General features: G+C 38.8%; 1 protein-coding gene across 1 annotated transcript; it reads left to right on the top strand.

The window, feature by feature from the left end:
• The first annotated feature begins 253 nt into the window (after window positions 1–253).
• Window positions 254–24,836, top strand: pinx1 (PIN2 (TERF1) interacting telomerase inhibitor 1). Its single transcript, XM_079475404.1, has 7 exons — window positions 254–352; window positions 811–920; window positions 3,710–3,802; window positions 3,888–3,969; window positions 4,428–4,517; window positions 9,064–9,149; window positions 24,043–24,836. The coding sequence occupies exons 1-7, from the start codon at window positions 334–336 to the stop codon at window positions 24,643–24,645; spliced, it is 1,083 nt and encodes a 360-aa protein (XP_079331530.1). The 5' UTR covers window positions 254–333; the 3' UTR covers window positions 24,646–24,836.

Genomic DNA, 24,836 nt, shown 5'->3' with positions numbered 1-24,836 from the left:
AAGTATAACCATTCCTTTTAAATGCAATAATTGGTATAAATGTGTCAATTATTAGTATATATTGTTATTACTAGTTGTTTGCATTTGTACTAAAGAAGTACACTCACGCCATCTGTTGTTACAAAGAGTACTGCATGTCCCCTTATTTACTTCAAAATTTGTATTTGTTAAAATTATTTACATCCATGTTTTTCATATTTGTAATAAATTGTTGTTACTGTTGTATATAAGACTTTCCAACGTTTGTAACATTATACGTTCACGTTTATTTTAATCAGGCACAAAAGGACAGTCTGGTTTCCTTTTCCTCCATGTGTTTGAGGACCCCTTAAAATGTCCATGCTCGCCGAACGTAAGTTTACATTTTAAAGTGTATTTTTAAGACACATTTATATATCTACTTATATATAAGTTTTTTTAAGACATTGGAGATTGGAATATTTATAAACCCATTCATAGTTAATATCTGAAGTCGCGGGGTTCTTCTATGAGCTGCTTAGCATGGTTGCTAACATGCTGCCATCAAGGGATTTAAATTAGGGGGAATTGTTTGCTGTCAGATTCTATATTGTTTTTTACTCTACTTTTGACTTATTTATATCGTACCTTATTGATATACACACTTATGTGATACGAAAACGTAACATTAAAATTAAAGCGTTATCAGTGCGGAATTGTAATCACATTTACATTTAGCAGACGCTTTTATCCAAAGCGACTTGCAAATAATTCAGGGAGCAATAAGCGATATGTCACACCAATTACATGAGGTGGATACATATTTATTTGTGTAACTTGATATTTCTTTAGCTCGTCGTAAACAGAAGTGGTCTGTGGACCCAAGGAACAGCGCATGGAGCAACGATGAGTCGAAATTTGGGCAGAAGATGCTGGAACGCATGGGGTGGTCCAAAGGAAAGGTAAAAGACTGAAGTCTGAATGAACTTATTGTCTCTTTCCTAGGAATAAACATACCAACATATGTAATCCAGTTAGGAAGCGCCAACAAATAGTGAGCATGTATTTTGGATCATTTGGGAAACGGTTCATGTTGTGCCAGTGACTGGCACAGTGGCATAACTGGTACCTAGTGGTGGTCCTTACTACTAATTTCTAAGGATGCACTTGAATTAGACATAGCAACAGTTTATTCTTGGTCTTTAACAGATAATAAAACCTCACAATAATTTCAGATAATTTAAAACGTATGTTTGCAAATTAATATCTATTATTATATAGAATAATAAATGGTACAGTTTTATATTATGTTTATTAGGGTTTCGAGCCCGAAGGGCTGAAAACCTATTGTTTTTGTAAGGATTTTTATTCTTCTTCTTCTTATTATTATTTTTCCGCGCTAAAACGCATCGCCCAGCCCAAACCGTAAGTCATAGAAACTCGAGACTTTGTCAATTGGTTGTATATGTGCAGGTTACTCAGATAGAGTGACCCAGCCAAATCGGCCCATAGGGGGCGCTATAGCGATGGCCAATGCGTTTGGGCTCATTGCTCGTAAACCGGATGTCGCACAACAAAGTTTTTGGTGTCATTGGAATCCTTGGCTCCAAACTTAAAAAATGGCTATCTCCGATTTCATTTCCGGTATGCAAATTTTTCCGCTAATTTGCATTTTATAAAAAAAAAAAAAAATGAACTAGTCCCTGGATTTTTGCCCAATCTGAACCAAACCAACGCTGATGAATTCTGTGGAGTGTGAATGTAAATATTCATTGAAAAAAAGTTGAAATTTCGATTCATGGTCGCTAGGGGGCATCAAAACGTCCGAACCGGAAGTAGAAAATGTAACTAAAATGGCCATAACTCGTGAAATGTTTGAGCTATCTTCACGAGGCTTGGACCCTATGTGTAGACTCTCAGTCCAGGGTCACAGTAAGAAGGAGTTGGCGTTTGGCCACTAGGTGGCGCTATAATATACATGAACTCTAAAAGGGCTATAACTACCCAACCGTTTGCCCGATCGACTTATTATTTGGTATGGTGTGTCTTTGTATCATGCACCATCACTGTATAAAAGGACTTTGGGGTTTCTCAAAAAACATGGCCGCCATCGGCCAATGAAGTTTGAGCACTCATTAGACAGGGTTAACGTAGGCCGATCGAAACGACACTCGCTGGGCTTGTTCGACTCATGGTCCTGAAGGTCTGTAAGAAATATGAACTCATTCGGCCACTGGGGGCGAAATAACGTTTTTGGAGTTCATAAACAATTGTGTATCACGTGACATTTGACATATACTCAAACTATGGTTATCATATGATAGCTCTTCTCATTCTGAATAACTTTGCCTCTGGACACGCTTCTGTCGATCAAACGGATCATGAGTTATCGCTGATAATGTCAAAAACCTACTTTCGCGAACTAGTCCTTGGTTTTTCAACCGATAGGAACCAAACCAATGCAGATGACTTCTGTGGAGTATGAATGTAAATAATCATTGAAAAAAAGTTGAAATTTCGATTCATACACGGTAGGGGGGGCCAAAAACTGAACTGGGCGGAGCCTATCACATTAAAATGGCCATAAATATAGAACGGATTAACACATCATCATGGGGCTTGGGACATATGTGTAGACCATCACTCTGAGGTCACCTACAAAAGAAAGTGGTGTTTGGACACTAGGTGGCGCTAAACCAGTTAAAATGGCAAAATTTAGACGCATTTCAATTCTTAAACAATTGTGTATCACGTTACATTTGACTTATACCCAAAATATTTACATCAAATCATAGTTCTCTTCATTCTGAACAACTTTGCCTCTTGAAGCATTGCTGTCAATAAAACGGTCCATTAGATATCGATGATAACGTTAAATACCTACTATTGCTAACTACTTCGCGGTTTTACGCCCTATTGGAACCAAACAAACGCAGATTGCTTCTGTGGAGTGTGAACATCAAAAGTACTTGAAAAAAAGTTGAAATTTAAATTCATACACGGTAAGGGGGCCCAAAAACTGAACTGGGCGAAGCCTATAACACTTAAACAAACGTTGTTAGAGAAGGGTTTGAGATAGCTTCACGGGGCTTTAAACATATGTGTAGACCATCGCTCTGAGCTCACGGTAAAAATAACACGGTGATTGGACACTAGGTGGCGCTTTAACGGGAACAATGGCACTAAATACTGTAATTATGCAACTGTTATACATCTACAGGTTCTGATACGCTTTGAAAATAAACCTCTCGGCCCAGGAACTTCAGACTTCTTGAGTTTGAAAGCACCTTCGCTTCAATTTAAAAGCCAACAACAATGAAAATCGGATACTCATTAACGAATTGTCCAAATGATTTGACAGTCAGGAAAATAACATTATTGTAGTATATGTGCATGTTTCTGTAAGCATGCATAGTTTCTATGAGTTCATACCTCTCATTTTTCTGTGTCTGTGTGTGTTGGACTTTGAACCTTCATGCGTTTGTTGTGGTGTGACCCCTAAACTGTTCATGAATGCACGACTGCTTTTGACTGCCTTAAAACTCGAAACCCGATAAATGCTGCTTGCAGCTTTAATTTGTATTATTATTTTAGAACCATCATTTAGCCTTTCTAGCTAATCGGGTTCATATATTATAATCGGCCATAAAATCAATGTAAGTTGTTATCACTAGCTAAAAAGGCGTTGCTTAACATATCAGAAAAGTTTTGTTTAATGTTTTATGTGTGCTGTCTTTTTTTTGCCTGGCAGGGCCTTGGCAAAAGTGAACAGGGGTCTACAGAACACGTAAAGGTTAAAGTTAAAAACAACACCATGGGTTTGGGCACTTCAGTTAGCAATGAGGTGAGGAACCAATCATATTTCTTTTTGATCTACTGTTATCCAAAATAAGTTATCCAGTCTCAAATTATGGTGTTTGTTTTTCCAGGACAACTGGATTGCCCATCAGGATGACTTTAACCAACTCCTTGCTGAGCTGAACAGCTGTCATGGACAGAACAATACTGAAAGTAAGCTGATACGTATTAATCAATATTTCCTTATAGCATAAAGTATTCACTTATTGTTTCAATATTAAAATAACTATGGCCTGATTGCAGCTTTTGAACGTTTTAATGCGTGTAATGTTCACTAGGTGGTGCTGTAGTGACATTTATGGTGGAATGACTTGAAACATGCTCTCTAGTCATTTTTGTTGAATACTATTTGTGGTGTTTGTCTGTTATGTTTTAGTTGTCCATAATTAAACTCAACTATTAAACATATTTTTTTCAGAGTGCACTGTTTTTAATACAAATAGATAATATTAAATGACATGAACTGAAATGTTTTCTGCATTATATTATTTATTCACTCTGCTGCTGACATAGTGTAAATAAATAAATACATAATAATTATGAGTTCATTATTATGGTTATGTTTTTTTGCCAAATCATTTCTTATTTTTATTATCTTTGTGTACTTTCAGAGCCCAAGGAAGAACAATCCCAGAATTTCAGTTTGGAAGAAAAATCCAAGACGTCCAAAAAAAGGGTCCATTACATGAAATTCACCAAGGGTGAGTTCACAGTGTTATTTCTTGAGAATCTGCCACTGTGCTGCTGGCTGGCATACTCAAGAATAAAAATAAATATTTTTATAAAGTAATAATAACTTTACCTATTATATGTTGGCCTACAATCTTTCGCCATCACATTGGGTGATTCTCACAAAATCTTGGTTTTAAGAAATCAAACATGGTTTTCTTACATTACATTATATATTGGTATATAATAATTATGGTAATAATAAATTCAGCAGAAAAAACAATAACATTTCAAAACCATTGATATTAACAAGATGATAATTATATGTTTTTAAATTAAAATCTTAACCCCCAAAAAGGTACATTTTGTCAATATGTGTTGTGGTATTTTTTTCTACTTGAGTATTTTAAAATTTCCTTTATAAATGAACTCCCGGTTGGTCCTGGTCCATAACTTCCTGTGTTCAGTAACTGAACGTTGTATGCTTTGGCATATGTACCAGCAGCTCATGGGTCACTGCTGCAGTTGATCAACAATCTGTATCAAACGTTCGGTCAGCTTAACCAGGAATCTGAGCCGCCCCAACAACAGGGAGTCACTCGTAAAGCAAGCTTTTGGCTTGTTTGTGTACATGCGAGTCACAAACCTGAACAAATAACCTGCTATACCAATGGCTCCTGAGTTTGATCTGACAGTTTATTTTGTTGTATATCGCCCTTTCTTTCCCAGCATGGAATTACGTGCAACATGATCTAAAATCTATTGGGCTTTAAGTCTTCAGTCTGACTGTTAATGATACTTTAGATTGTTCATTTTCCATGATGGTTGTTTATAAAAATGCCAGGAATGTGGGGAAAAAGCCCTTCGTCTCTTATCACCTGAGAGGACAGCATAGCATGCCGTTCCTAAGCTGGACTTCCTGTTTCCTGTGAGGAGCAGAAGCCAATGCATTTACTTCTCAAAATGGCTTCACTCAGCACCCGATGTGTTCGAGATTACACAGCATTCAAAACAACGTTGTTGTCGTCTCTCTTCTCCTTTTTTGTTGTTGTTTCTAAACCTTTAACTATAAGAAATGCAATTCTCGCTGCAAATGGATGTCAAGTGTCCAGACCCAAACAAAGTCTCACTGTCACCTCTATGGTAATTGGACAACTTCATTAACCCATGTCAGTGACCTCAGCTCAACTATGATTGGTTGTTTGTTGCCCTCTGTCTCAATAAATCACGTTTTATGTCTTCCTGGGTTGAAAAAGCATCACTCATTCTTATTAATGGAAAAGTTTTTTCTGCTCAGGGTTTGATTGACATGACATTGTAAAAAACTAGATCCTTTTAATAAAAAATGGAAAAATCATTTTAGTTTTGATTTACTGTAGTTGTGAACTCTAGGTAGACTCGGGTCTTTTAACATTTTGATCTGTAATGTGATCCAAAGTCTGACTAATCTTCTGAAGGCTTACGTTTCCGCGTCTGAAAATGGAATTAAGCTGTGTAACCGTCTTGAAAATATGTCAAACATGACATTAGTTGTTACAACTTTGTTGTCATGCCAGTTGACTGGTTGTGTCGTTGCATCAAGGTTCCGCCCATGTCCCCTGGGGCGCCTTTGTTGATTGGTTCACCTTTTGCTGATATTAGTTGCTAGGGGTGTAACGGTTCAAATTACTCGCGGTTTGGTTTGTCTCATGGTTTTAGGGTCACTGTTTCGGTTGGGTTTGTGCTATGTTCAGGGAAAAGGGACTACTGACAAATAAAAATAAGACCAAATAATCAAGCTACAAGTTACCGCACCAATAAAACAACAGAGCAAAGAAAACTATTTAATAAACAAGATACTGTATATATTCCTTTTAAGGTATAGAAATGGATTCAAGTAATGAAATAAAACATAACATTGCATATGTATATCATAATTGAAGGTACAGAAGTTATTGAGTCACGAGCGGTGAGTGCTTTCCTTGACTTTTAACACAGCAGGAATATGCTGCTGTCACTTTAAGAGGTGTGCAACAGATCCTGTACACTGATACTGTACACATGCGTTGTTTTCCGTCCCTTTCGTCCGTTCATTTTAGATATAATCTGTTAGATACTCAACAAGAGGGGCATGTGCAAGACTTCCAATTCAATATTTGTGCCATGTCTGAGACTTTCCACATGTGCGCTTCGGGTCTTCTCACAGCGCGCGGTGAGTTTTCTGAAATGTTTAAATTGGCAATGCTTGAATAAATTTAGTCTAAACAGCAACATCTGCTGTTCAGGTCTCACCTGAACAGCATTAATGACTGGTCATATTACAGCATACGTCAATCCTATTGATATGTGTCTACGTTATTTGATTTGTTGTAGGTATCAACTGTGCATAAGGCCGGTATAAGGCCTTTAATGGGTTTTGCAGTTTTTTAGATGTAATTTTTTTTAACTCATTAATTTGCCTCTCTATGACAACCAAATCTCTCAACAAGAAAGCTTATGCTTAAAGGGATCGTTCACCCAAAAAATAAAAATTCTGTCTTGTACGTATCCCAGAATGCACCTGATGTTGGTTGACAGAGTGTGCAGGGCTGAAATCTCGTCAGAATGAAGACTACTTTAAAGAGTCTCAAACATAATTTCTTAATTCTTTTTGAACAGGGCACTTTCACAGTACATAATTTATTTTTCTTCTTTTTGAGGTAGTTTATAGTTCGGGCCAATTAATATTCTAACATTTCTATAGTATTTACTGGAAGAAAAAATGTGTATCCAAAATGAACATTTTGGGAGTTATCTTTTTAGACTACACAGTACGGCAGTAAACGTGAGGCAGCTTATTTCCAAGATTGATGGTTTTCAAACCAAGAGAAAGGCACCAGCGTCTCCGATGCCCATCTTAGGCGCAAGCAGTGTAAACCAGTAACCCAGATTTAATTTGCTACCCATTTATCAACTGATCCAGTATTTTTTTTTATGCGTGTTGAACTGCAAGCACTTCATCATGTGTGTGCCTGAGTGGGTCAAGCTGTTTTACAGATTGTTGAATAATTAACCTGCTTTCTTTTGAGAGACAAAACTAGCATGCATCACTTTTTATTTCTATATCCTGCTTTAACTGTTAAAAGGACATCTCCATTTACCGATCAGACTGACGTTCTTGTCACTTTTTGTTCTTGCTAACCGAAAAGCTTAAAAATTGTCCAGGTGTCTTATGAGGCAGTCAGTTAGCATTTTGCCTGTCAGCTTAGTAAGTCGATCTGAGAAAGCCGCTGTGATTGGTAATCTGGTTTGGCCAGAGTTTTGTCACATTCGTTGCCATCTTGACGGTGACCTCGAGGTGTTCATGACCACTTGTGCATAAGCAATGACTGTCAATTTTGAACAGCTCGGTGTTTAAAAGTCTGTGGCACTTGTATTTACAGCCCCTGTTGGTTGATAGATCGCAGTGCCAAATGGGAAGGGATCATTCGTAGGCTCCAGTTGATGTCCACTGTGATCAGTGAAAAGCTTGTGCACCCCGACCTTTTGTTTTGACTGCCTACAGGATACTTTAGTTACTTGAAGGCAAGGTCTTTCCTTTGAAAGCCACGTTGAAAAAGCAATAAATAAGTGAGCGTTATCTGGAGCCGCTCTGAGGAAGAGGATGCAGCTGGACGAACAGGACTTGAGGCCGAGACGGGCGCCCAGGCACTCCTGGAGCCTTTGAGCTGCTGGAAAACGGGAGGTGTGAGGCGGGGCCGCCCATGTACCATTTGTTTTTCCTTGGCCGTTTCATCCCTGCATCCACGCAACTTTCCCTCTGCTACCTCTCAACCTTTTCTCTCGGCAGGAGTTCAAAACCTCTGTGACCTCTGTTTGTTTAAATCAATAATTTCACCTAGTTAAATGGCGCTACAAAAACATCTGTTCGTCAACAGATCTTGACCGGAAGTTGTTCCTTCATCTTTACCAAAGTTTGCGATGCGTAAAACAAACACGCATCCCATTTTATATCGAAGAGTCTGCAGATGATAACACAGTGAAACAAATTCGTTATTTTCGCTTGACTTTTTACAGTTCTTGTACAATTCTGTGGTACTTATTACTCTGGTAATATTTATTGTCATGTAGCATCAATGTTTTGGTGTGTATTTAATTTGATTTTATTATATAATTCTAGAAATTTCTTTAGCACAAGGAAGGTGGGATGAACGGTTCATGAGGACAGTATTAGTCATAAAAGACCAAAACGATAAAATATACACTTCTGAAGATTTGAACGACTCATTTTTATTAACTTAAGTTATGTTAAACTGTTGCTTTGAGCTCAGTGTTATGCCAGTACCTTGTAATGCCTATGAGTAATAATACCGAAGTGTTTGAATGTCTTTTTTGTGAGTACTGTTGATGGTAAAAAAAATCATGATTTTCGCAAACAGCATGTTAAACTTGTCAGTAAAAATTTAAGCAAAACAACTTTTTCAAAAACGTGTTACATTGTGTAATGAGGAATAAAAGTGAAATAAGTCAGATCTGTAAAATGTGTTTATATAATTGTTCTATTGTGTGGTGTAATGTCAGATCTATAAAAAGTTCTATGTTTTTAACCTTTTCCCACAGGAAAGGACCTATCCAACCGCAGTGAAACTGACCTGGCTTGTATTTTTGGGAAAAGATCGAAACGCAAAGCAAAAGACAAAGATGAGGTAAGCAATGTAACCATCTCCGTTTGATGTGGTATTGCACTGATATATTCTTAACATTTAAAGTGATAGTTCACCCAAATATAAAAATTCTGTCATCATTTACTCACCCTCGTCATTTCAAATCTTTTTGACTTTCTTTCTTCCACACAACTCAAAGAAAGTTGTTAAGCAGCACTTGCACCCATTCACTTCTATTGTATAGACACAAAACAGATTTAAGTGAATGGGGGTCAGTCAACAACATTTTTCAAAATATATTCTTTTGTGTTCTGGGGAAGAAAGAAAGTCATATAGGTCTGAAATGACAAGAGAGTGAGTAAGTAATGACATAATACAATTTTTTGGGTAAACTATCACTTTAAAGGGATTCTTCACCCAAAAAATGAATATTCTGTCTTCATTTACTCAGCTCTGAGTTGTTCAGAATATGTATACATTTCTTTGTTCGGATGAACACAGAGAGAGATATTTGGAAGAATGATTATAACCAGACAGATTTTTCCTCCCATGGACTGCCATAGGAGGAAAAAATACAATGGTAGTCAAAAGTGCCCCAGAAATGTTTGCTGTCCTACATTCTTCAAAATGTCTTTTGTGTTCAACAGAACACGGGTATTTTTCCTACAACGGTAGTCAATGGGGGTCAAAATCTGTTTGCTTATAAGCATTCTTCCAAATAGATTTCTCGGTGTTCATCAGAACAAATACATTTATACAGATTTGGTCGAAGGTGAGAAAATGATGATATAATTTTTTGTGTGAACTAAGCCTTTAATAAAAAAAACCTTCATTCAAATGTCAACTTAGCTGGCACATAAAATTTGAGAATTAAACCGAGACGTGAAAAGCCTCTCGCTGGTTACCAGTAGCGGCTCCAGACAATTTTGATTGGGGGGTCAATGGGGGGTCCTGGTCATTTAAAGGGGGGTCTCATGAAAACCAACAGAAAATACAGTGGACACGGGTAATAACTCCATATTAATGCTACTAAACAAATAAAACAACACAGCATATCAACTACTTTGTTTTTAATTAATTAATCAATTGTAGTCTGCAAACAATATGCACTTTAATTGCCATATCCACACCCAGTGCCGCTGCTAGTCATATTGGTGCCCTAAGCATAATTCCATTATGATGACCCCCCCCCACCCTGAAATTTGCCAGTTTAACTTTTTATTACCAAATTTTTATATTACCATATAACTCAATACCAATAACACAATAGCAGCATCGCAGTATAAAACCTAGGAACACTAAATAGAGAAAGTAAAATCTTCACAGCTTTGCTGACTTTGTAAACATATGTAGAATAGCCAACACACACTACACATTTGAAAGTGCAAACTTTTTTTCAGTAAACAGAATTAGTAGCAGCACATCCACATTTCCCGAATTTAAGTTAATTAAACATGGACATACCTGCATGTGATGCACGGTCATCATCTCGCAGTTTCTTCTTCTTTCTTTTCTCTGATCCTGACTCCTAATGTCTTTTCGGGGCCATTTCCAAATAAGTTGCCTAGACTACAGTCTGTCACACTGCATCAGGCGGACGCGCCATCAACCGGCGCTGCCGCGCGGACCGTACATGGGCGGGTGGTGGTGTTATGGGATTGTTCGGCCGTGTTTTTTTTACATATACATGGCTAAAATGTGCCCGCCTAATCATTTTTCTATAGCCTAATGAAATAATATTAGATTTGAAAAAATGTTTTTCATTATGCTATTTTGGTGTCGCCTCAGCACTTGGTACCTTACGCACAGCGCGTGGTAGCGGCGGCGCTGGCCACACCCATGACAGAAAACATATTTACAATCCAAACGAACTACGCGTGTATGATTTAAATTGAGGCTGTCTTGGTTTCTCGGCTGGGCCATGGATTAAATCCCCAGTTAAATCCTCTCCGCCGTCAGGGTTCCCACCATCTGTGCCCGCTGTAGCGCTCGATGAGACGCCATTTCTTTCCATCTGCTCACCTGTCTCTTCCGCCCTTTTTTAGGTATAACAAAACGATCCATTTTTAGCTTCAAGAAAAGTTCGTAGCAGCTCTTGCGGTCTCGCGACAGCGCCTTGAACGCAATGACGCAAGACGCAGCGGCAGCAACGTTCATGGGGCGTCGCATTGATTCTGATGTTTATATTTTTTTATATGTCGATTAAATTCTTAATTATTATTGTTCTGCGTAGTTTGAAGAGAACGATTTTTAAATCTTTATCCCGGATATATATTTTAATATGTATCAAATATTTTTTAATCAGGAAGGGGTGGGGGGTCTAATGAGGGGTCAAGGCGTTTTTTGGAAGGGTCTTGAGACCCCCCAAGACCCCCCCTGGCGCCGCCACTGCTGGTTACCCCTACACCATACATTGAAGCCCACTGCTGACCTCTGATGTCACGTGACCTGCACGCAGCAGCCTGATAATCAGCCGTGTCATAGCGTGCAGTCGGACTCCACACACGAGTCACTGGAGGCTGGGATACCGTGTAAATCCCCTTAACAGATTTGTACCCTCTCTGAGCTTTCACCTTATAGTGAGCCACCACTGCGGTCAGATCAGGTTGTGTATTTCTGATGATGTGCCACTGGGCACGATCAAAGAACATTTATCCCCCATCATCCTCAGGGGTGCAGAAAGCAGTGAAGTAAGTCAGAATTGCCAATGATCCTCTGAAATCTTAGAGACTTGGTTTTGACGTTTTGGAGGATTATTTGGGAGTTTTTGGCTTACCTGGCTCTAATAGTTGTAAGCAGCTTTTACACCATTTGAAGGTGGTTCCACCAGCCCATATTTAGTGGGAATGTTTATGTTTGCTGTCCTTCTGAATTTGGCATTATATGTTATTTCTACACCTTGTAATATGTTAAAATCTGTATAAATGTCTTTGTTCTGATAAACACTTGCTTTTAACCAAACAGTTCTTGGGCGCAATTGACTAGGAAAAATTGCTTTATAATTTTTTGTTTTGTTTATCTCAAAAGAAGATATTTTGAAAAATGTGGAAATGCAACAGGTTCCTTTTGAACACCATTGTAATTTTTCCTACTATGGTAGTCAGTGGTGGCCAAGAACTGTTTGGTTACAAGAATTCTTCCAAATATCCTTCTCTGTGTTCAATAGAACTAGGACTGTAGCTATCGATTATTTTAGTAATGGAGTATTCTACCAATTATTCCATCGAATCATCGAGTATTCGGATAAGTAATTGTTCTTTATTTAAGAGCAATTCTAAATATACAACAGAAAATAAGACGGGTCTCTTAAAATGATCAAATAATTTGTTTGCTTTTTAGATTATTGGCGAAATTGCATACATTAATATCTGTGAAAACGAAACCCATTTAGTACATTCCATTGCCATATTACATTCAAAATGCATTATGATATAATTGTATAAAATGGAAAGAATAATTTCAAAGGTATACAATTAACTTCAGTTTATGCATGATGCATTTAGTTAACCTCAATTGGTTAGTAAAAAATTAAAAACAGCAATTTGAAAAATTCTATTACTTCTTTTAAATAGTTTTGTCAACAAAAAACTACTGTAGTTTACCAAACCTTTATTTTGGCAGGTTGTCGGAAGACGCTTTTTTTTAATGTGTGTTTGATAGCTTCCCTTTACACGGCTTCACTCAATAAAATGCTCTGTAATAAACTCTCAGAGCAATTCTGGAGATGAAGTTCATGTGTTCATGTCTACATGCAGTGCAGGCGCAGACAACCCATGAGAATCACACGTGTAGCATGTTAAACTGTGCAGTCCATTCACTCAGTCACACAGATCAGCCAGATGGCATGTTTAAATAAGAGGATTATTGACATTTAGTCATTTAGCAGACGCTTTAATCCAAAGCAACTTCAGGGAGCCATGAGAAATATGTCATACAGGAGCAATAACCAGACCACTAACTGTGGAGAGAAAGAGAGAGGGTTATTTCGTTATATGAATGTTGTTTGGACTCGATGCTGCTGGAAAACTGGTTTCATTTGCAAAATAGACTCAATCTGAGTAAAATAGCGGTGCGCCATTTGTTAACGTCACACAGAAACAAGCACAACGACAAACACAGTTCACACAAACAAGCGGCTCTGTTTTATGCACCTGCCAAACTGTATCACATGCCGGCTTCACCAGTAAATACATACAGTATATGCCGCGCTGTACAGCCCTGTGTTAAAACGGCCACAGAGACCGCTTTTGGACAGCCTTTGAACTTGGTACGTTGCTTGTGTCCAATGTTCTCTCAACATTCTCTCTCTCTCACACACACACATTTTTCATATTCGGGTTACTCGGGGAATTGTTCCAGCCCTAATCAGAACAAATAAGTTTATACAGATTTGGAGCAACTGGAGGGTGAGAAAATGATCACAAAATTAAAATTTCCCTTTAATGCAGTTTTTAATGCAATATGTTGTGAAGAACAAGAAGTGTTTTTGAGAATCGACACAGCACTAGTACCTCATAAGAACTATAATTAAATGTTTCAGTGCACTGTGTGTTTGACAACAAACACATCAAACAGGTACTTGCACAGATGTGTCTCTTCATGACTAGGTTATTTTTTTGTGTGTGTTTTGGTTTTAATGATCTAGTTGCCAAGCGCCAGCGTGTATGACATCGCACATAAATTAGCTCACAGATATTGTCAGAATTTGTGCTACATGCTGATGGGTTATGGTGTAAACTAAATGAAGAAAATCATCTGAAATGCGTGAGATTATATGAACATTATTAAAAAAATTAGAAAGATTCTGATGTATTGGTTCCACTTCTAGAACATATAATGGAAAAATATTTTTAAGGCTTTAACATCAGCGATATAAGATGATACTCGTGTCGGAAGTACTTGAGCACAATTGTAAGATTTTGTGTATATACCCTATGTTTACCAGTGAACCTTCTCCTACTTTTGACATGTTTGCCTTGTTTGTGACACAGCAGCTCCATTTACAGCTAACGTATGTACTGTGGGTCTGAAGCCCTGAATCTTAAGCCCTGCTGAACCACCCATTTACAGAAAAGCAGCCGCAACACAATAGCAGCGCTTCATGCTTTGCTTAAAATTGGAACTGCTGTTATTTTTTTTTCTTCTGCTAATCGTTTTGTTGCAGTTTGTTATTGTCCTGCTCTGGAGGGACTTCATTGACCGGATTGAAAACCAATCTGAACAGGCTCACAATGGCATCCCAGGAGGCCGTGCGACGCAGGGCTGGTGGCAAGCCCTGTATAAGAGGGGCATTTAGGCCTGCATAGGAAGGCAGTGAGGGGGTGTTTGTTTGTGTGTGTATTGTGTGCCTGTGCGGTGATATAGGCAATGGAAGGTTTTTTTTACTTGGTTCATAGGTGCATCCTGGGTTCATGACAACATGATGCTTTGACGTCTGACAGACACTGAATGGTTAAAACTTTAGTTGAAGGCTTTTAAGACGTCATTATGCCCATTCCAGACATATGTGTACCCTAACTAGTCTAGTGTGATGTTAATTGGTGACACCAAAGATTGTGTCATTGTCAAATCATAATTGTGGTAAGTGGCATCTCGGAGGCTGGGTTGGTGGGTCTGCCGCTCTCTCTCTCTCCCCCCCCCCCACCTCTTGCACCAGGGGTTTTCCTTCTTTCTCTCGGAGTTTCCTGCTAGTCCCTTATCTCCTGTCACAGTGTTCTCTGACACACACATGATCAGGGGGGGCTGTTCCAAGACACCCCTTCCCAGCAGACGTCTCATTACCTTGATTTAAAGAGCTGTTATGGAAAGTGTGTGTTTTAAGTAACGTTTTGAGCTATACACAATTTTATTTGATGTGATTTTAGAAATGGGTCAAACTGGTGTTGTCTTTTAATATTTTCAGTAATTATTGTTTTGATGAATGACCATTGCCTTTAAATTGACATGTCAACTGTTATATTTGAGATGTTGACGTGTCAAGTCAAATTTTTGAGAGATTTTACAAAGTTTTATCATATCCGACTAGCTGTTATTTTATGCAAGAATCCTGAAGACCCTGAAGAAAAACAAATGTGAGATGATCCCAAAATCAGCCTGAAGCTGACTGTCAACTAGTTTAAATGAGTCAGTTTTGAACATGCACACTTTTTGCACGCCCCTATCGAAATTACACTTGTTTATTTGTTTCAAAATGTAGAAACAAAATGGAAAGATGACCAAATTGTTAAATCTTTCTCCGTCATAATTTCTATTTTGTTGCACACACAGAGTTTGAAAGATTATGATGGACACGATAACGATTCTCTTGGCGGAGAGGCAGCGGTGTCCAAGCAGATCTCCGCCTGGAGGTCAGCCTGTCATCCATCACCTCCTTTCACTCTTCCAACAGACTGTGGGAACAGCTGAGTGGCTGGAAGTGTGATGTCTATGATCAGCGTTTGCAGATTGTTTTGGCAACCGTTCCTTCCTCGTGCCGTGTTTTAACTTTTATTATTCGTGGCTTTCAGTATTTATTCTTGACGTCTCATTTCTTTTTCTGCCCATGTCTCTCTCTTGTTGGCTTGTTCTCTTCTCGTGGGCCTTAGTTAGGCTGTAGGGTAGTAGTCATGAGAGGAGTGGGTGTGATTTATTTCCCTCGGCCCCTCTGTAGCCCCCTCCACTGTGGCAGGCCCAAAGGAAAGAGCAGAGTTTGCTCGAACGCGGCTCGGTTTGCGAGGCCCCAGCATTAGCTGAAATAAACCCTCCTGCTGCTGGTGAAAAATGTCTTGTGATTGGCTAATTAATCAGTCAAAAGGGGAGCGTCGCGGCCTGTGACTTGAGGGACCGGAGCAGGCGACCGCTGAGGGCCTGCTGATAAATGGATTCCCGCCTGCTTCATACATCAGTGAAACTTAGTCATTTTTTACCACTGCTCTTTGCGTCAATGGTGGATCGCCAAGGCCTATGCGTATATATTTGGTGTGAAACTCCATCTGTATGTGTGGAACGCTTTCAAACAATTGTTTGATGTGCTCTGCCCACTTACATTCTTCCATAAATATTGCCTATTCAGCATAATGTGCACATCAGGTGTTTTGTTTCAATATACCCCAGATTTTCAATTTGAAAATGCAACCGTCTTTGCTTTCATGCAATTCATTTGCATTTCAAGGTGTGCCCATTGTATGTTATGATTGTTTTTTTTTTCTTAAATCTGTATTACTGCGTTAAAGGATTTTAGGCTAAAAAAGCGTCTTTATTACTTATTAAAATGCATAAACAAAATATTTATCATTTTAGATTTACTTCATTAATATTTACTTCATTTTAGAATTCAGTTTCGATTCACCCATTTATTTACCTTAGCGCCGATGTTAAACGGGTGCTGTTCCTGTCCTGTTGCTTCTCATTTGTGTTCTTTCTTGTAGTTAAGAGGATAGTTCACCCAAAAATTAAAATTGGTTTTCTCACCCTCATGTCATGCCAAATCTGTATAACTTTCACAAAAAGACTTTATTGGAGTAGTTCACTTCAGAATTTTCCCCATTGACTTTCTTTAGTAGGAATAAAAATTATAAAGGAATAAGATATTTTGAAGAATGTTGGTAACAAAATGACATTGAGCAACATTGACTAAAAACGTTGTATGAACGAAACCACATAATTTCTCGATTGACAGACATTCCTCAAAATATAGTCATATGAAGGTTTAAATTACATGAGGGTGAATAAATGTTTTTGGGCGAACTATTTCTTTTAAGTAATCAATGCTGTCTGATTAATTTCTGATTTTTTAGGATAGGGCAGTTTCTAGTCAGTCAACCAACATGCAGTCTTTGATAAAACAAGATTGTAGATTGCGGACTTCTATACTAAAGTACTGAAACCGTTTGGCTCGTGTGGTTGTCTCCCTGGTTCCTGTCAGGCAGTCGGGCATCTCCTCTCGCTGTGATTCCAGGGGTTGGCGTGACCCACCGTGGCCTCTCCCACTCCCACATGGGCTCGAACACAAAGCTTCTGACTAGAGGGTGGTACCTGTAGCTGTTCTGACTCAGCCCACGCCCGTCTTCATGAAAGATTGCTGGCCACTTGACTTGCCCGTTCCCCCAACGCCACCACCTCATCAAATCAGTAAGAGAGGCTCCACCATTTGGCAGATGGGGTGAATGGGGCGAGAGGCAGCGCGGGCCATTGGTCGCATGGGAGTCGGAAAGTGGGCAGGGCTCAGTGGACTGAAATGCTGCTGATGATGCAAAACGTGAGCTTCAGATATGCCAGCAGGCCAATGAAGCTTCCATAGCAGGAATCGCAGAGTTTCATAAATACATTCAAAAACATTACGTTTTTGTATTTCAAGTTCATTACATCATAAATTCCACAAAGCTAATTTAAGGCTGTGTTATGACCAGCCGATATTTGTGCTTGGTCAGGACCAGACTGCAGTGCAAACTGGCACGTTGCGACTATGTGGTCCAGCATGTTTTAAATTCAACTAAAGCAGTAACCAACGCCTTTGCTCTGGTGTTCAAAGACATGTTTGTTTTTAAACTGGGCTGCACTAATATGTTCTCAGATAACATCTAATTGCCTCAAACAAAAGCACAACCTCCCTCGCGCTGTTGACAGGTTGCGTTGCTGCCGCTACAGAATAATAACGAATGGTCCTGAAATGACTGCTCGCTACATACCCTCTGGCAACTGGCTTGAAGCCCAAACCAGCCCGGCTGACACGTACAAATTAGTGCGAAAATAAAAACGGCATTAACAAAAATAGCTAACCGAAATGGTCAACCTCCGCAGTCATTATTGGCTAGGCAGGACTGCCCCGGCATGGTGATTACACTACGAACAGAGGAAACTAACCGCCTGATGCTCTTAAGAGTCGCCGCCACCACTGTTTTCACGGGCCCGACTTGCATTTAATCACCGCTGGTTTAATCTAATAAATCACAGCAGGGCAGAGAATAAATGGTGCGTCCTCCATCTTAGGGCTGACACATCAGCTCCTCGGAGGGCACGGAGAGGCAAGCACTTTACATTGTAAAGCAAGCATAGTTTAGTGATGATGCCCTATGCAAAGCGTTGTCGCCATTTGTTACTCGTGATAAATAATGAAGTCTGGGGTTGGTGAAGAGATCTGCATCACTGCTACCGTTTGCGTTCCTTGTAGGTCTTTGTTATTCAGATAGCTCTTTATTTTCCACTCTTCAGTGTAATTGATGTTTTTTCCCCATGAATTCCTTTGTTTCATCTAGTATATACATTTCTGATGGCATGATGTGTTTATTTTAACTTGTGACTGACCAAAACGTCATATCAAGTCAATAATAATAATAATAATAATAACAATAAATAAATATATAAATATATTTGGAGATACTTAATATACCAAACATTGTTTCCAGCTCGGATTCACTGCTTAATAATAATAATAATAATAATACAAGTATTAACAATAATTAATCCTAATAATAACTGACAATAATAATTCATAATAACGTTATACATTTACTGATTTTATTTATTTCTCTTTATATCTATATTACTGCGTTAAAAAACACATTCAACATTTTTTGTCCAACAAAGCAATGTAACTTTTTCAATGCAAAATTACACATTGCAGAAATGATCAGAAAGTCTTTTTTTCTATGCAGTCAAAGAACGTGTGAATGAGGTCAAATGTATTTGAAAAATAATAGTAATATTGTTATTGTGTAGCAAGCTTCCGAAGCTTTCTCTCGAAATAATAATTGTACACCCCTGTTAGCTTTGTAGTGCCCTCCCAACCAAAGACAATAATGCTAAACATACATAAACATGCATAAGTATTTAACTAACATTAATCAAGTTATGGCATCTATTTGGTCCGTTTGCTTTGTTCCATTTCATTATGATCAAGTAATGTCTTGTATTACGATACATGTTAAAATTCTCATTAAACCATGCAAAGCAGAGTATTGCGTGGGTGCCACCTGTTTCACTGTCCGCCCACATGAATGCTATGAAGGATGGTGCGGCGGGTCCTTTCTCCTCATCAGGGAGAGACAGCTGGGTAGTCTGGGTCTCGATCCATAAGCCCAGGCCACCACCAAATTTATAATAGTGGCAGGACAATGAAAATGCATTCGCACAATCAGCCCTCTTCCCAATATCGTCTCAATAATGTTTATCAGTCAGTGTGCATAATGGGATGGTATATTTTGTTTAGAATATAGTTTACCTTGGGAAACCTCAGAGCAAATTATCGTCAATACTTCCAGCCCTAATTATTGGGGAATAAGAATAACAATATAAAAACATTATTGATGTTTGTTTTCTAGATTTCTTCCCTTGATTGATCAGTCAACTCCAGCGCTGGTGTTGTTTTTGCAGGTGAAGTCCGGGTTAAAGGCATTCCAGATTAGCTCAACTGACGTTATTTGGAGATCTGATAACTGTCTGAGAAAGATCAGATTTAAGTGCAGCAATGCAGAAATATGAGATGAAATAATATTTTAAGGATCTTACAAAACCGGTAAAACATTTACGAAGCCAGGGTTGTCTTTACTTTGAATATATTAGTTGCACTGATAAATAGTACCTAACTTGACCTCTGTGTCAATCCGGTGCACACCACACTCATTCAAGGGCAACACTTTTTTAAAGCCTGACTTTTCTCCAATGTGTGAAGACGGCAGAGATTTCAGTGATCAAGAGGTTGCGTCTGTCAGTAGACGGGTGTTGATCCTCCCATGTCAACTTGACGAATAAAAACTCACTAAAACACTGTAAACTGTGTGGCTTTGAAACTGCATTTAGATTATATGTTATGGTAGGCGTATTAGAATAATAATTAGCATATCATGAAGTGAATTATTTAAATTATACATTTTAAAAGAGAAACTATTTTTCATTATTTGTTCTTTATTCCTTTGAAGATCTTATTAAAAACAGAAAAAACAGCGTATGATCTGTTCTCAAAATTTAAAGCGACAGTGAACCTTAAATTGAAATCTATATATTTGTTTTAATTGTATATAACTTTTTATCTATGCCTTATGTTGTAGTTGGAATGGAATGAATAATAAGTATGTTTATAAGCTATATATCAAAATGTTTTCATTTCATCATTATATCACAGTTCTGCACTACCTTTCATTGGTGTCCCTCATTGTCCAACACAATCCTGTCCCACATTTGGTTTGTTGGGTGGTGGTAACCCTAGGTCAAATTGACTTTGTCATGTATATAAACATCAGGACAGGAGTAGATCACCTTCGAAATGAAAATTCTAACATCATTGGCATATCCAACCTGTATGACTTTATTTCTTCTGCAGAACACAAAAGAAGATATATTGAAAAATGTGGGTAACAGAACATCACAGCCCCCCCATTCACCTCTATTGTAACCAATGCAAGTGAACGGGGGACTGTTAGAAACATTTTCTGTGGAACAAAGTTTGAAATGACAAGAGGGTGAGTAAATGACGACAGAATTTTCATTTTGAAGGTGAACTACTCCTTTAATAAATACATTTTTGACCCCTTTTATATCCTCAGTTGGGATTATTGTTCATGTATTGCAAAAATATTCAGACTAGAAATAATCATAGCTTTATATATAGCACTGTGTTATTGTACCATATTGCAGTATTTAATCCCCGGACACTACAAGTTCTCATTGCTGAAGCAGCATTTGCGATGTTAAACTAGCCCAGTCAGAGCGCCGTGTCTCTATGCAGGTGAAATTTTACTTTTGCGTTATAAATTAGTGACTATCTGACATAAAACAGAGTGGGACAAATTAGTTGCGCTTTTCAGCAGCAAATTCCAGAGTTTCCTCACAATCCGTTTTCTCTGTGTTTGTAAAACACACTCAAAGGCATTTCAACAACATTTTTTCGCCTGTGCAGACTGTCTGCTGCGGTGTGTTGGCGTCAGCGCCGATGTCTTATTCCTCAGTTTCCTCAGCGCTGCCTTTTGAATACCCCCCCTCCCAATCCCAGCTCCAACCCTAAACCCCCCCAACTCAAACGGCCCATGCCTGGGGAGAGCAGAGCAGGAAGGAGCCCGTAGCTGCTGCTGCAGGGCCCTTATCTGAACGCTGCACACCATTCAGGGAACGCATCCTCTTCCTGGGGCCTCCCATCTGCCAGGAGGAGAGCGAGAAAGAGCAGGAATGGAGAAGAGAGGCAGGAGAGAGTTCAGGACGTGTGCGTTCTCGTACATGTTTACGCCCTCAAACACAGTCACGAAGCCTGGAATATGTTTGTGCGCGCATGGATGCGGCTGCATGCGTGTGGTATAAACCGATCCGTGCTCAGCACTGTTGAGGGATTGCTTCTAGCAGCGTTTCTCTCGGCACATTAGAGAGATAAGGCTAATGGAGGTCCCCAGGCGGCGAGACATCGCAGCACACACACTATCATCACCTCTCTGATGAAGAGGATTTCCCCACTCACTCCATCCCTCTTCGTTTGCTCCCTTACTCTTTTTCTCCAGAGAGTCATTTCACAGTTCACTCCAAAACGCCCCCCAGTCGCTTCTCTGAACGAACGACTCTCACGGTTCCTCAGACCTGAAGGAACGCTGAATTCTGCCGAACCTTTTTTTTGAGGGAAAAATTCATACGTGCTGTCCTGAAGGTCTTGGGGCTTTTTTCCAGGCAGCTCTCAAATTTTGAGTCTTGTAGTTACCACAACAAGATGAAAGGAAAAAATTAATTTACTGGTATCTTTTGGATTGCCATGTGGTGTTGGGTATCACAAACAAATTTCCGTTTCCAGTTCTGCATAATGATTTTCCTTTATTGAACGTAGTGTTGCTGTAAGGTTGTAATGTTGAGTAATCAATCACACATACTTTAGTGGTTGTTTTTCACGCTATCAATAACATTCTGGACACACGTTCTTTAACAAAAACACAACTGATTCTGGATAAGAACCGGTTCTCTGTTCCCAACCCTAGTGCCCAGGAATTTTACAGGCATTTCAGCATATATTGTGACCTTTCCTTTCCATGATTTGCGTTCTTTCTCACTTTTAATGTCTCTGTAAAATTCATCCGTGTTGTAGTTTGTTCTTTTAATGACTTCTAAATCACAATAATAACTAAATACAAAAACGTACGTTTGATTTAATGAAAGATGGAATGTTTTTTAACGTACGGCATTGCAAGAAGTATTAAAACGCATATTATTCTGAGCCTGTATAACACTTATGCAACCTGTGTATGTTTGGTAGAAAACGAGCCCAAACTAAAAAAATTTTCTTTGCTTTAGTCCCCCGATGCATCTTTTGAAAAATGCCGTTTTCACCCGCGTCGACGGCGTAATGTAGAGCAGCAGCGTGGTTTAGCGCAGGTATTCTTCACCGCAAATCATTATGCATTGAGGAGGCCATTAGCACAATGAAGATGAATGAGACCGAGAGGCGCTGTGATAAAGCATTGCAGGACGACGCTTTAATCTAAAGCGCTCCTCTGTGGTCTTTCAACGTAGTCATCGTGTCTTATGATGCTTGTGGATCTGCTATGCTTAAGCTGTACGTTGTGTTAGAACGTTAGCTTCTTTCTCTCCCTTGATGCTTGTAATAACCGTCTCTCTTTGGCTTGCACAAGCAGTGACAGTCACTCATCAGGCGAGTTTTTCAGGACTTTGCAGTGTAATTCAGCCGTTTCAGCTTTAGCGTGGCTGACTCGGCCCTCTTTTTAAATCAAAGTCTTTTTCCGTTTTAATAGGTTTAGTGCCCAATAAAGACAAACTTTAATATATCTGTACAATTTAATGTATGGCATAAAAATACTGTGATCTGATTGATTATTTTTCTGTCATTTTGTTCATCAATTGTACTTAAAAAGTTGGTGCTTTTGCGATTTTAAACACTTAAGGTTTACTTTAAAGTATTTTGTAAATGTCGCAGTTAATACCTCACACGTTGTTTCGTGATGTCATTAGATACTTGGGACATGTCCCGGCACGAAGCGATGTTGATTGACATCTACCGTTCAAGTATCTAGGAAGGAGCTCTGTGTGGGTGTGTGCTTGATGCTTGTAAAAGGGGTTGCTTGACCTGTTTGTGTCTAACTTTGTTCATGTCTTTACGTTTGGCTTTTATACAAAGCGTCGTCCATGCAATGTGTCCATTTTTTTAAGCTTGCGTGTTCTCTGGGTTTTAAACCCTGTATGTGCTGCATTTTACATCCCCTGTCCTTGATCTGCACTCAATGTTGCATTCAAATGACATTCCTCCATCATTCGAGTTGTATCAGATTTGTATTTTTTGTGTTGTTGTGTAGATGTAGCAAGTCTGTGAACAAAACAAATCAAGACTTTAATATCTAGTTTAAGTGCATAAAGACAGTCTTCTCTGTTAAGGTCACACATAACACTTCTGTGTACAGCATATCACTATGGGGATGCGAACACATCTCTAGAGCTGCTCTGAGAGTTTACTTAATGACATTTCACCGCTTCATTTAAAGTAAAGCTACTGTCAAACATCCACTAAAAAGATCTTTGTGTCAAAATAAAAGTCCAGTTTACTTAAATTCGCTAGGACACACCCACATAATTAAACAACAGTATCTTATATTATTTCCTTTAATAGAGTAAATGTATTCATAAAAAATCTCAAATTTAAGGAGGTGTAAAACAAACAAAAGAAAAATCAGAGAATGCACCGGAGAGATGGTTGTTTCCATAAACATAGTTGTGCATTACGCCATATTGTTTTAAGTTTCAAAAACACTGTAGTATCAAGTGTCTTACTATAGTACTAAGTAAATGCTATAGTATACTGAAGTATTGTTATGTGGGCAAAATATAACTTGCTTCGTTAAAAAAAGGAACAAACATTTTACTGGAGAAAACTGATTTTGGGAACAAATAAAAAGGATTTCATTGGGCCCTAAAACAGCCTAAATTAGACGACGAAATCCCTAATTTCTCATAATTGCCCTTTTTTCGTTTTATTTAGGCAAGCAGTGGACCTGACTCTCAGGAAGAGAGGGAGAATGAAAACGACACAGAAAATAACCCCAAGCCAGAGGCAGAACAAAACACAGTGACAAGCACATTGACCATGCAAGAGTACTTCACCCAGCGCATGGCCCAGCTCAAGAGAGCTCAGGTGGGAGATGCCTCTGCAGCAGCTTCACCTGGGGTCAGCAGCAATGCACCATCTTCACCTGCCTCCACAGAGGACTCCACAAACACAAGCGATATGGAACAATCCAAAAAGAAGAAAAAGAAAAGGAAGCAGGAAAATAGAGATGATGCAGAGGAGAAGGAAGATGTTGCATTGACCTCAGTAACAGAAAAGGGCGTTGAAGAGTCGAGGCGATCGAAGAAAAAACAAAAGAAGAGCAAACAAGAGGAGAGGGGAAAGGATGAAGAGTCCAGCACACCTTCAGTAATGAACGGTGTCACTGAGGAAGAGGCTTCGATTCCAAAGATGAAGAAAAAAACATCTCCAGAGATTCAGACAGAGACCGCTGATGAACATCTGCTGGTAGAAAATGTCGATTCTGAAGTTTCAGCTAAAAAGAAAAAGAAGCGAAAGCAGGAGCAGACGAAGTGACTTTGTAAAAGATGATGAAAATAAAGAAAAACTATTGAAATTGTTTTCTAGAACTTATTACGCTCAACCTCTTGATATCGGAATCATTTTAATATTGAGATCACCAAAATGAACCCATGAATTGACAGTACATCATTGGTTTTAATATCTATATTTAAACTACATGACAAAAAATAAAAATGTCAACTATA

This window comes from Barbatula barbatula, assembly GCF_947034865.1.
Source record: "Barbatula barbatula genome assembly, chromosome: 15".
Taxonomy (NCBI): Eukaryota; Metazoa; Chordata; class Actinopteri; order Cypriniformes; family Nemacheilidae; genus Barbatula; species Barbatula barbatula.
The sequence above is the reverse complement of the archived record's forward strand: the minus strand, read 5'-3'. Positions and strand labels throughout refer to the sequence as shown.

What these genes read in the sequence shown, in the direction of transcription:
- pinx1 (XM_079475404.1), top strand. An exon ending in TGGACAGAACAATACTGAAA is followed by an intron (nt 3,970 to 4,427) that starts GTAAGCTGATAC and finishes GTGTACTTTCAG; the next exon opens with AGCCCAAGGAAGAACAATCC. An exon ending in TTACATGAAATTCACCAAGG is followed by an intron (nt 4,518 to 9,063) that starts GTGAGTTCACAG and finishes CTTTTCCCACAG; the next exon opens with GAAAGGACCTATCCAACCGC.